Source organism: Momordica charantia (genome assembly GCF_013281855.1).
Source record: "Momordica charantia cultivar OHB3-1 chromosome 6 unlocalized genomic scaffold, Mcharantia_2.0 BLBB01000006.1, whole genome shotgun sequence".
Classification (NCBI taxonomy): domain Eukaryota; kingdom Viridiplantae; phylum Streptophyta; class Magnoliopsida; order Cucurbitales; family Cucurbitaceae; genus Momordica; species Momordica charantia.
This window is the reverse complement of record NW_028275164.1, coordinates 1216109-1227898: the sequence shown is the minus strand read 5'-3', so window position 1 is coordinate 1227898 and position 11790 is coordinate 1216109. Positions and strand designations below refer to the sequence as shown.

At 32.4% G+C, this 11790-nt stretch overlaps 1 protein-coding gene and 1 long non-coding RNA gene across 2 annotated transcripts; one reads left to right on the top strand and one right to left on the bottom strand.

The window, feature by feature from the left end:
- Positions 1–348: 348 nt before the first annotated feature.
- LOC111007082 (aminoaldehyde dehydrogenase 2, peroxisomal) lies at positions 349–5892 on the bottom strand. The gene is made up of 15 exons (XM_022279268.2): positions 5574–5892; positions 5261–5403; positions 4309–4389; positions 4078–4226; positions 3537–3629; positions 3323–3446; positions 3175–3240; positions 3012–3078; positions 2767–2843; positions 2374–2487; positions 1634–1711; positions 1382–1533; positions 1250–1310; positions 1043–1149; positions 349–650 (listed from the first exon to the last, which is right to left on the bottom strand). The coding sequence occupies exons 1-15, from the start codon at positions 5680–5682 to the stop codon at positions 560–562; spliced, it is 1512 nt and encodes a 503-aa protein (XP_022134960.1). The 5' UTR covers positions 5683–5892; the 3' UTR covers positions 349–559.
- A 6-nt stretch (positions 5893–5898) lies between these two features.
- On the top strand, positions 5899–8152 carry LOC148210540 (uncharacterized). The gene is made up of 2 exons (XR_015791410.1): positions 5899–6623; positions 7911–8152. It is a non-coding gene; the product is annotated as an uncharacterized LOC148210540 (long non-coding RNA).
- The last annotated feature ends 3638 nt before the right edge of the window (positions 8153–11790 follow it).

Genomic DNA, 11790 nt, shown 5'->3' with positions numbered 1-11790 from the left:
AGGAGAAAGAAAGAAAAAAAAAATGGGTCGGAATCCAAAACATGGATCTTTTGAAATATTCTTGCAGGAAAATAATGTAGATTATAGACTTGATTAAGGAATATTCGAATAAATGTGATACTTTGGATAAAATGACATTAAACATACTTGATAACTTCACAATAGTTATATTTCAAAATCTACAATATTTTACCAAAAACGCCTACTTGGAGCCAATAAAATACCAACTGTGGGGAGCGGCAAGAGAGGCCCAAACACTAAACAGTTGAGAAGAAATCCATGTTTTTGCTCATATCTTCATAGCCAAGATTAAGAAACACAGAAAAAGGCTGAAAGTTGCTTCCCAAATTGAGACAATCTCAGATAGAAATGCATTTTTTATTGAATCACAGTATCTATCTATCTAGTCATAAAATGGAAAGGATTAAGTTCTTAGAGGCACAGCCTAACAGAGCTGAACTAACTAAGCAGAAGCACTACTTGTACATTATTTCTTCCAAAGAGGCAACAAGGTAGATGTGGCAGTGTCGGATTCATAAGAGGCTCATCACATGTCTTTTTACAGTTTAGAAGGAGAATTGTACCATCCCCATGGCTCATTGGATACATACTGAGTAACCTGCTTTACAGTCAGATAATTATCAAGTCCCCTGTTGGTTCAACAAAACAAAAGAAAAACAGTCAGCCAATCAGATATTTCACATTTTTTAAGGAAGTTAATAAGTTACTAGAAAATCATATTCCCTATTGTAACAAAAAAAACCTATATTCAAACTCCAAACATGCTTCATGGAGTAGTTTCTAAAATAGTTTTCAGAATATAATCCTCAATTGTCTTTTTTATATACAAGCGAACTTTTTTAAATAATCAAGAACAAAGATTGTATTTCCAAACAGCTAAATCTTTTTATATTAAGAAAATAAAATGGTCCGAGATTTAGCCTAAAAAAACTGTTTGGTAATACACCAAAAAAGCATGTTACTTTGGTCTTTTTTTTAGGTATCTTCCAATAACTTTTGAGTATAAAATGGGGAAATATACCATTCCCCTAGTTCTCGACCAAAGCCACTGCGTTTGTTGCCTCCCCATGGGGCTTGAGTAAAGCATGGTTGTGAGCAATTAATCCACACAATTCCTGCCTGTAAAGCCTGCAGGAAAGAAATAAAGAAACACTTCGTTCAGAAATTTGGAGCTTTTTCATTTACATTATACTGTATACTGTATAGTAATGATGATTGCAATCCTCACCTTGGTTACACGCTCGCACCTTTCTAAATCATCCGATATCACAGCAGCACCTAGCCCATATCTGCAATATAGAACAATTAAGCGTCAGAACAAGGTTTCCAGCTAAACACCAAGCTGGAGAAATTTACTTACATTGTATCATTTGCTAATTCAATAGCTTCATCTTCAGAACTAAAAGTCTTAACACATAGAACAGGTCCAAAGACTTCTTCTCTCCATATTTGCATGGAGGTTGTAACATTGGTAATGATGGCTGGTTCAACGAAGTATCCCTTATTTAGGTGCTAAACATAAGTAGCAACGAAGTTAAATTAGTTCCAGAAAATATATATCAAAAAGAAAAGACAAAAAATAAAAGTGATGTATAAAAATCAATTTTTATACCTTTGGGCGAACTCCACCAAATAGAATCTTTGCCCCTTCGCTCTCAGCAGTTGAGACAAACTTCAATACTTTCTCATACTAAATTTTTAGATTACCAAAAATTTGTTAAAGAATTAATAGTGTGAATATAAAATTTTAACCAGTGTGAATTACACGAGAAGCATTCTTTAACTGATAACTAAAGAAACCAATGATTAAATCATTCCGCACATTTGATAGAGGGATTGCATATTAAAAAATTACTTGTTGTAAACTGATAACTGATACAAAAAAAAAAAAATAGACATATATATATATATGGTAATCAGTAAACTTGACATTTCAACATCAGGGGTTCGAAGGCAGCAATCACCTTTGTCATATTTAAATAGAGTTAATAACAGGGTTGTATACTTTTCCTATCCCAATGGCCAATAAATATGATAAAAATTTTGGACAAAATTCCACCAAAAGTATCAAATATGTAAGGCATAACCAAAGAGCTAAAATGGGTTACTAAAATTCTGCAGGGCAAGTCACAGCATTAGTCAAGACTACCAAGCTTCCAATAATATGGGGAACAGATGAGAATATGCCAAGCATTGGAAAACAACAACATTTGATAGGAGCCAGAATTAAAAAATAATATAACAACAAACAACTGTCATTATTCATTCACTAGATGAGTTACTGTGAAGGCGGACTGTTTATCTTTTCTTTGTCATAAAGAACTCAGGAAATAGAAATAACTCTTCTCTAACCTGTCCTGCACTAACAACAGGACCAAGCCTGCAACCTTCTTCTAAGGGATCTGAAATCTTAATGTTCTTGCACCACTGCACGAGCTTATCCAAAAATTCATCAGCAATGTTTTCCTGAAATAACAGAAAGAAGAAATAAATATTTCTAACTTAAAAAGAAATGGTAAAAATCCATAGCTTATTAACTATGTCAGAAAATTGTTCGACCGGTTGGATTTACACAATTATCCTAGGTTAAGACAAATTCTTATTTTCCATTAAACCCAGAAGATCCCACCAAAAACAAAAGGTGCCGACACCCTTGACACAACTAAGGGAGAAAAGGTCGTATTATGATAGAAATGAATACATTTAATTGCTCATTAAACAAATCATCTAGATCATTGTACATACATGTACAAGTAGACGAGATGTGGCACTGCAAATCTGACCATTTGTCCAAAAGCAACCAAAGACCGTCCATTCGGCAGCTATAAATCATAGGAAAGATAACAGTCAATAATATCAAAACCAGGAATAGCATAGATCCAATGCATAATTTTCAAAGGTGGGTCCCTTTTCAAAAGGTAAATTTAATTTGATTAAACATTAAAAACTGAAGTCTATGACATGAAGATTGAGCTCCGAATGGTACTGACCCTTATCGAGGTCAACATCCTCAAAGACAACAATCGGACTTTTTCCACCAAGTTCCATAGTCACAGGCTGCCAGATGAAACAGATAAGGATAAAAAAGTATCAAATGATGTTCTAAAACTTCTACTAATTAAATGTAAAAGTTAAAACTCGCTGAAATTCAACCTTGACAAGTTGAGCAGCTGCTGTCATAATCTTGCTTCCAGTAGCACCACTCCCAGTAAATGCAATCTATCATCAAGTACTTATATATTAGTTGGACTGCATTTTATGTTTTGTGAATACAAGAAAATACTTATAACGATAAACATACCTTGTCAACATGAGGATGAGATGCTAGAGGAGCACCAGCTTCTGGGCCGAATCCAGTCAGAATATTAAAAATACCAGGTGGAAGACCAACGTCTTTACAGATTTCAGCCAGCTCCAAACAGGTGCTGCCAGAAAAAAGTTAAATATTATGTAACAACAAACGTTGAAAAAATACTGCAAAGAAAATCAAGTTCGTACGACTAATGATGACTTACACAGATGCCAATTCTGATGGCTTCAATATTGCAGCACACCCAGCAGCTAAGGCAGGTGCAACTTTCCATGCAGCCATCAATAGAGGATAGTTCCTTCAATATAAAAGACGGACATCAATGAAGTTTGATGTTTATGGAAAAATTAAAATAGAGCACCATGGTTCACACAGGAAAAAGAAAATGATACAGGTAGACAAAGAGGAGGACAAGCCTAGAGGTTAATAACTAATAACTAGAACGTCCTCCCAAGTATGCTTGTTGTTCAAATTAAAAGACAGAGTTAGGAACTGAAACTATTACTTTATCCTTCTGATAAATTTTGGTATATTTAATATCTTAATGAGATTACGAGGTTTAAATTAATGACCACTTTTTCGAACTTGAATTGAAGAGCCATGTTTGGAAACAGAAGTTTCATGAGAGACGTGAGTTGACTATGATTTTAAAAATAATAATAACAGAAATTGTAATACTTCAAACAAAATTGAGAAGCTGCCAAGAAAGTACAAGAAAATTCAAAGCAGTGAGAGGCAACAAGTACCAAGGAGTAATCAACCCAACAACTCCAATGGGTTCTTTAAGAACGTAGCTCTTGAATGTCTCCATGGGCACGGAAACAGGAGCTTTTTGCTTTGCATCCAACCCTTCGGCAAGGTCTGCATAGTATTCGAAGCACCCAGCAACATCATCCTGTACAATGTTAACAAACATTGAAGGTAGTGAAAATTGTTACAACCAACAATATATCTTTAACTTAAAGTAATTGCCATACGATGTCCCATGCAGCTTCTTCCAGAGGTTTTCCAGAGTCTATCGTTTCAAGCTTTGCCAATTCTGACTTCCTCTCTGTTATCTGTGAGAAAATAACAACGGGGTTTCAGGATGGATAACATTAACACCTCACAGATAGAGATTCAAAAAATAACCCAGCACGTGCCTAGTATATCTAATGGGCGGAGAAAGCCTCCTAATATAAATTTAAAGGTATACAACTTCCAAGTTTACCAAAACTTCTTAATTCTTACAACATAAATGTGAATTTCAACAAAACTTGTGCATGGCGGTTAACATGAAAGCATTCCTAAGTGGAAATAGAGATAACAAGCTGGCTTTATCATGATATCTGATTCCTCTATGAACTCTGTTGAGAAGATGGATAATATCTTATTTTGCATTTTCTATTGATCCCATCAGAAAACCAAGCCATTCCTTCAGACAACCAGACAACCATAATCACAGATGAAAAATAATAAAAGCATCATAGGGAGTGTAGGACGATGATGGAGGAGGTGCTGCCATTACCTCTTTTCAGGACAGAGGAAGTATGTTGTGGCAGGGTTTTCTTTTTCTGTTTTGTGGGGTATTTGACTTGGGAGGAATACTAGAATTTTTATGGGTTGAGAGTTCTTGGAAGGAAATTTGGAATATTGTTAGATTTAATACCTCTCTATGGCAGTTTCGAAGGCTTTTGTGGTTATCTGTTGGATGCTATTCTTTTGGATTAGAGTCCCTCTTATGGTCTCTCATGTTTTTTATATACCCAATGTGAGAAATTCTTGAGGAGAAAGCTCAATTTCCGATGACAAATAATAATATAATAAATGCATCACAGATACTAAACCTCAGTCCAACAAAATAACAGACATCAGATACTAAACAAAGACCAGATACTAAACAAAGACCAGATTACAATTAAATAAAAGTAAGACATCCATGCGACGCACCCTAGCAGCAATAGCACGCAAATATTTGGCGCGCACAGCCCCCGTAGCCGCAGCCCAATCCTTGCCTTTATTCCTCGCAAGGGCTTTCCGGGCAGCATCAACAGCTAATTCTACATCTTCCGCAGTAGCCGCGGGAATAGATCCTGAAGCATAATTGGTAAAACACAATCGTGAGATTTGACCGCTTTCTACCCCCCGATCCTTGTACTATTTACATCTTTCATTCATGCGATTAAAAGTTGGCGAAAAGAAAAAAAAAAAAATTATTATGAACAGTAACGATCAGATTGAGTAGAAAGAGAGAAGAAGATACCGATTATTTCTTCATTAGCGGGGTTGACGACGGGGATACGTTTCTTGAGAACTGGTTCCCTCCACTCGCCACCGATGAACAGCTGCCGTTTGGGAATAGGAGTCGCCATTTCTACAGAGCTCCTCTCTCTTCAGTGTCGTCGGAAAAGTAGTGGGGATGACAATGGCACCAAATTCTGCGATGATCTATATACCAAGTTCCGAAAATTTTGTCCGTTCTTCTCCAAATTTCTTCTCTCGAATTTGGTTTAGTCGATTGACTATCTTTCCACAGTCAAGAATCAAGAAGATACCTCCAGAAAAGAAAAAACCCGTATCCCATTTTTTCCTCGAAAATAAATTATCTTAAAAAGAAATGAAAAGAAAAAGACGTTTACCAATTATTGGATATGAAAATTATAAAAAATACATATATTAAAAAAATAATAAAAATTTGGGACCACGCCACCGGTCTACTACAAAAGTCTGGGATACATGGTATGATATGTTAATGCGTACCAAATTACCAATAATTTTGCGTTGGCTAACTTTTTGAGATTTTCTAAAGTTATAAATAGTACTAAACATGGTATAGCTCAATTAATATTCAGATTGCGACCTTCAAAGAAAAAAAAAAGTTTAATATTAAGATTGCGTAAATTATTTTTTGTTTAATTTTTAGTTTGGTTCTTAAAATTTTTAATTTGCCTTTATTTTGATTGTGAACTTTTAAAATATTTCTAAACTGTTGAAGTTTGTTTGATTTGGAAAATAATTCCTAGATTGGTGTAAGTTGTTGATTTCTGAAAATGGAAAAAATATATTTATTGGGATTGTTGGAGTTGATAAGGACATTTTGGTCTTTTGACAAGAAAAAAAAGAAAAGAAATTTGGATTGTTTTATTGAGGTGATACGTGTATTGGTGTGGGTTTTGGTATGTGTGACAAAAAAGATAAGATAAAGAAATGAAATGAAAGAAAAGAAGAAGAAGGTAAAGAGCAGAGAGAGGAAACGAAAAGAAGAGGGGGAAGGAAGAAGATGCTCAAGTATATTAATTCGAAGAAAAATTTGGTAATTATGCTTGCTCCTTATGGAATATTTAGATTTAAAATAGAGGTCATGGTTTCCTCGTTTTGCTTGTGAATGTGTGGATGCTTCAAGATTACTTTAGTGAAAGAAGAATCAGTTAGGGTTTGTGAGGAAGAAGAAGAAGAAAAAGAAATGTAGAATTGATGTTGTTGGTCTCGACTGAAGAGGGGATGTCATTGTTAGATTTCTTGGGGTTGGATTGATGGCGGTCTAATGGGTTTTGGTAAAGAAGAGTTTCATGAGGTAAAGATAGGCAGAAGAAATGAAAATGAATGGTGGGTTTGAAATCCGTGGAAGAAAGGAGAGAGAGTGGAGTTGTGGGTGGTTGATGTTGAAGAGAGAGAAAGAAATCAATGATAAAAGTAAATGTTAAATAAAGATAAAAAAAAATGGGAGAAAGATAAATTGAGTGGGTTTGGTGGGACACATGTAAGAGACAATGGGAGAGAATAGGTGATGGTTTTAAATGAAGAGAGAAAATGGGGAATTTGGATAATTGATTTATTTCGAAGTTATTACTGTGATTAATTTGGAATTAGTTTATGTTAGAATTAAGTAAAAAAATTTGGTATTAAATCGATATTTCAAGTCGGACATGAATTGGAGCGACGTACGACTCGGTTCGAAGGATTTGTGAGTGGTTACTTTACTAAATGTTTTGGATATTATTATAGAATTTCTGAGAAATTATATATATTAGGTACGATTTAGCATTTCTGCTGATAATGAAAGAAAATGTGTTTGTTCGAGAATTTAGAGATTTTTATGAGAATTTAGAAATGCTTTGTGATTTTAAAGAAATGTTTAAAGCTTATAAAAGGTATTTAGAAAGTGATTTCAGAAAATGACTATAGAATTTCATGAAAAGAAAGATTTCAAAAATGATCTGAGAAAGTTAAAAATGTTCTTAGAGAGAAGAAAATAAGAATTTTATAACAGTTTATGAGATTGAGAAAGAAGTTTTCAAACCACTATGTTATTATATCCAAGTGATTACCCGTATGTTATGTGAATGTGTTTCTATAGTATACTCATAAATAGAAGATATTTGGGACCATTTGACTTCACGTGTTGAGATAATTATTCTGCTATGCGTATTGAGATTACTCTATGCTAGTAGATCATAATTATTCTGCTGTGTGTATTGAGATTACTCTACGCCAGTAGACTATAATAGAATATGGATACATGTGTGGTGTTGAGTTTTATCTACCTGTTTTATGATTGAAGAAGAATGTTGTATATGTTTTAGAATGAGTTTTATAGCAGGTTGAGAAGTTGGTGTAACTAGGTCGCAGGGGACGCAGGGGAATGTCGGGGCGATTAGGGCCAAATCCGGATTCCGAATCCTGAACTTGGGAGTGTTGTCTTTTCGATTTGCCTGGAAAGAAATTGTTTGTTACAAGTTTGATTTTTAGAAGTTTACTAGGTTTTATGAAATGTATAATGTTGCTCCAGTTTTACTCAAGTTTTATGGAATTTAAATGAGAATGTTTATTACTTCAGTTTTATGAAGTTTGTTTTAACAACTGAATTTTCAGTTGTTTATGAAAAAAGTTTTACAAGAATATTTTACTATTAACCTACCACCCACGGAGCTTCCCAGCTCACTGTTTATGTTTTGTTTTTCCCCAAGGATGTACTTGAATATCTTAGTATCTGAGTTTCAAGAGAATTTTAGTTCAACTTCTACCACCCAGAGTAGTTGAGGTTTTGCATATCACTTTGTACGTACATGTAGTTGTTGTAAAGTTGTTAGTTCCCCTTTTGATAGAAGATAATGTTTAGAATGGACGTAAGAATGGTAATTCTTTTGAGTTTGTTATTTTATTGTACATTCATTCGAAGTTTGTTAATCAAGGTTCAGGTCAAAGTTAAGATGAAGTTGACCATTGACTTCGTAGTTAGTCGGGGTCCATGGTCGACGTGACTCGTTCTGAGACTAGTAGGTGTTTTGGGACGGGTCGTGTCACATGTTGTATGAAATTATGTTCGAGGTTTGCAATTGCATATGCTTTTGAAGGTTGGCTTGTCCTTTGAAGAGATATGCATAGGTATGAATATTTTGGTCAGCTCGACATGCGCATGCTACCCATTAGGGATAGTTCGACTCGACGGTTAAGAAGGTCCGAGTTGTTGATTCATTTCTAAGTGATTCGTTGCGATAATTTACTATTATTAGGTTATGGTATAACGACACATGGGAGACGAGAAATCACCTCCAACAAAGTTGTTATTATTTACTCTTAATTGTTTAACAAATAGATGATGTAATTTTGTAATTAATGTATTGACGTGTGTATTGATTTTAAAAGTAAAAAATATATATATACTTTTTAAAAATATTTTCAAAATCTAACGGGCTTAAATTTTTTTTCTTTCAAAGGAACAAATATATAAATGATTTGATTGTTGATGAACTAGAGTAGTTTTTTTTTCCTATGAAGTGAAATGTTTGTTTATATATTTTTTAGTTTAGAAGGTAAGGACCTATTTGGAATTCAATTATATTTTTTATTTTCATACTCACACGATCAAATAGATCAAGTGAATATGTATTTCACGAATTTATTTTCAAAAAATTTTAGATTGTAAAATTCTTAAATCAACATTGTTTTAAAATTTGAATTTGAAATCTTAAAATTCAAAATTATATTAAGAAAAATAAATTTTTTTATAAATATACTACTCATATTATAAACTAATTTTATTATTTAAAATGTAAAATATAATATATTATAAAATTATACACTATTATAAAATAAAAAATAGAAAAAATTTATAATATATATGTTAAAAAATTAATTAATATTGAACCAAATATTTAGTTGTAAGGACTACTTATCTACAAATATATTATTAATAACTTTTTAACTACTTATCTGCAAATATTTATTAATAACTTTTTAAATTGAGATCCAATTACAAATTTGAAAACATTAATACAAACTCTATTATTTATTATTAAATAGTTTGGTTTTAGTTTCTCAAAAGAAAGAAAGAAAAAGAAAAGGACTTGTTTTTAGATCAGCCTAAAAATATCAGCGACAATAACACGTGGAGCGTATAATTATTGCAATTCAGCTGGGGGCCGTCATAAAAAATTATCTTGCGTGTCGGCTCTCTCTTTATTTTTAAAATGGATTCCTCTTTATTTATTTGTATGTACATACATTACATAATAACCGGTCAAAGCTTTGAATTTTAATGCTTCCTTTTATATTTGAAATAAATATATTCAATTATTTAAAATATTTATTTCATATATAAATTTAGATTTCCACATCCCCATGTTATATTTGTATATATTAGTAGATGTTCGAATTTTCAATATTTTGGTCGATGATATTCATTGGTCCGAATGAACTATGATTAATTAAGAGGGGAATGAGTTCTAACACATGATGGCCACTTATCTTAGTAATTTCTATGTATTTTTCGATACCAAATGTTGTAAGGTCGGACGGTTGCTCCATGAGATTAGTTCAAGATGTGCGTAAAGTGGCTCAGATACTCACATATATAAAAAATATATATATTTAGGTAGGTTACTTTTAAAAATTTCAAACATTATAACCAAACTATAGGACCAAATTAACCTATAAACCAAAGAAAATTAAGGGAGGTACCAAGAGAAGAGATTGTTACTTTTTACCCAAAACGGAAAGATTTGGTTATTGCGGCATTAAAAGCGATAAAGAAATAGGTGACGTGGCCGACGTGTCTGACATCGGTTTGGATTTGAAATCAAAAGTTTTGAAGTTACAAATAAAAGACAAATTTTCCAAAATGGGGTTTTGAATGTTCATCATCACGTTTCCCGCAACTGACAGCCGACAAGGTTGAATATATCATATCATATCTGCACCATACTTGGGCTGCCCGGCCCAGCCCAGCCCACAACTGAATTTGGGCTTTGGATCCGTTAGTCGAATTCAAAGGCGAAAAGAAAGCCCACATTTATGCATCATCCAGTGAAGTTTGAATTATTCTGGGGTGGTAAAATTATTTGTTTCTCGTGATAAATAATTGTTTTTAATATGAATTATTTCTTATTTGTTCAATCTTCAGAACGATTCTAAATATACAAATGTTCTCTTTCTTTCTTTTTAATCACAATATGAATAAAATGGTTGTTTTTACTTTTTACTTATAAATTGCATATACAATTTAAAATTAAAAAATAACACATTCTTTTAATATTTATTTTTTAAAAATAAAAAAGAAAAACGACCCACAAAATAAATAAAAATGGTTATGAAATAGACCCCAATTGTTATTTTAGAGTAGATTTAAATACGAGTTTGTTCCATTTATTTTTGGCTTTTGTTTAATTTGGTGATTGTACTCTCAAAATGTCAATTTTAGTTGTTCTAATTTGAATTTTTGTTCGTTTTGTTTATATACTTTCAAAAAACGTATGTTTTAGTCTTTGTATTTTTAAGAAGAGATCATTTTGGTCTCTATTTACACACGGTTACTACAAATTTGATAAACAATATAATTTCTTTAATACAAATTTATGGCTAAAGGTTAGCGAGTCAAGTGTCGTGCAAAATTTTATATAAAAATAAATTAGATAAAAGTAAAAATGAAAGAACCAAAATGATCACTTTTTTTTCAAAGTATATAGACCAAATCAAGTCGTTCAAAAGTATAAAAACTAAAATGAACCAAAGTTGAAATATATGATCAAAATAGACGTTTTAAAATTATAACGACCGAAAAAAACCAAAAGTATAGAGAGTAGGTTAGTATTTAAACCAAAGAGCTTTGTGTGGTGGTGGATGTTAGGTAGTGTTGTAATTTTATCTTGTATTGAGTCACAAACAAATCAACTAGAAATTCCAATAACTAATTCAAAATTACTTGTAATTTTGTAATTTTATCTTGTATTGATAAACATGGTATTTGTAATTGTTGTGTCTATCAAAAGTAGTTCAAATCACAAATGAATTAAAGAAACAAAATCAATTTTTTCTTCCAAGTACAACAAAATATGTGAGAGATATGAGAATTTGAAGTTCTCGTCTTATTCTCAATAGCTCAAACATAATTAAGACATCTTACTCTTTCGCTGGAGATTAAAAGTATCATTTGTTCCAATATTTGATGTACTAAAAAAATTAAATGGTAACTTTTTAGTTTT

Coding starts and splice junctions, on each gene's coding strand:
- LOC111007082 (XM_022279268.2), bottom strand. CDS start 5,682: ATGGCGACTCCTATTCCCAAACGGCAGCTGTTCATCGGTGGCGAGTGG. Junction 3,630..4,077: donor GTTGGGTTGATTACTCCTTG/GTACTTGTTGCC, acceptor TTTATATTGAAG/GAACTATCCTCTATTGATGG. Junction 2,488..2,766: donor CATCTCGTCTACTTGTACAT/GTATGTACAATG, acceptor CTGTTATTTCAG/GAAAACATTGCTGATGAATT.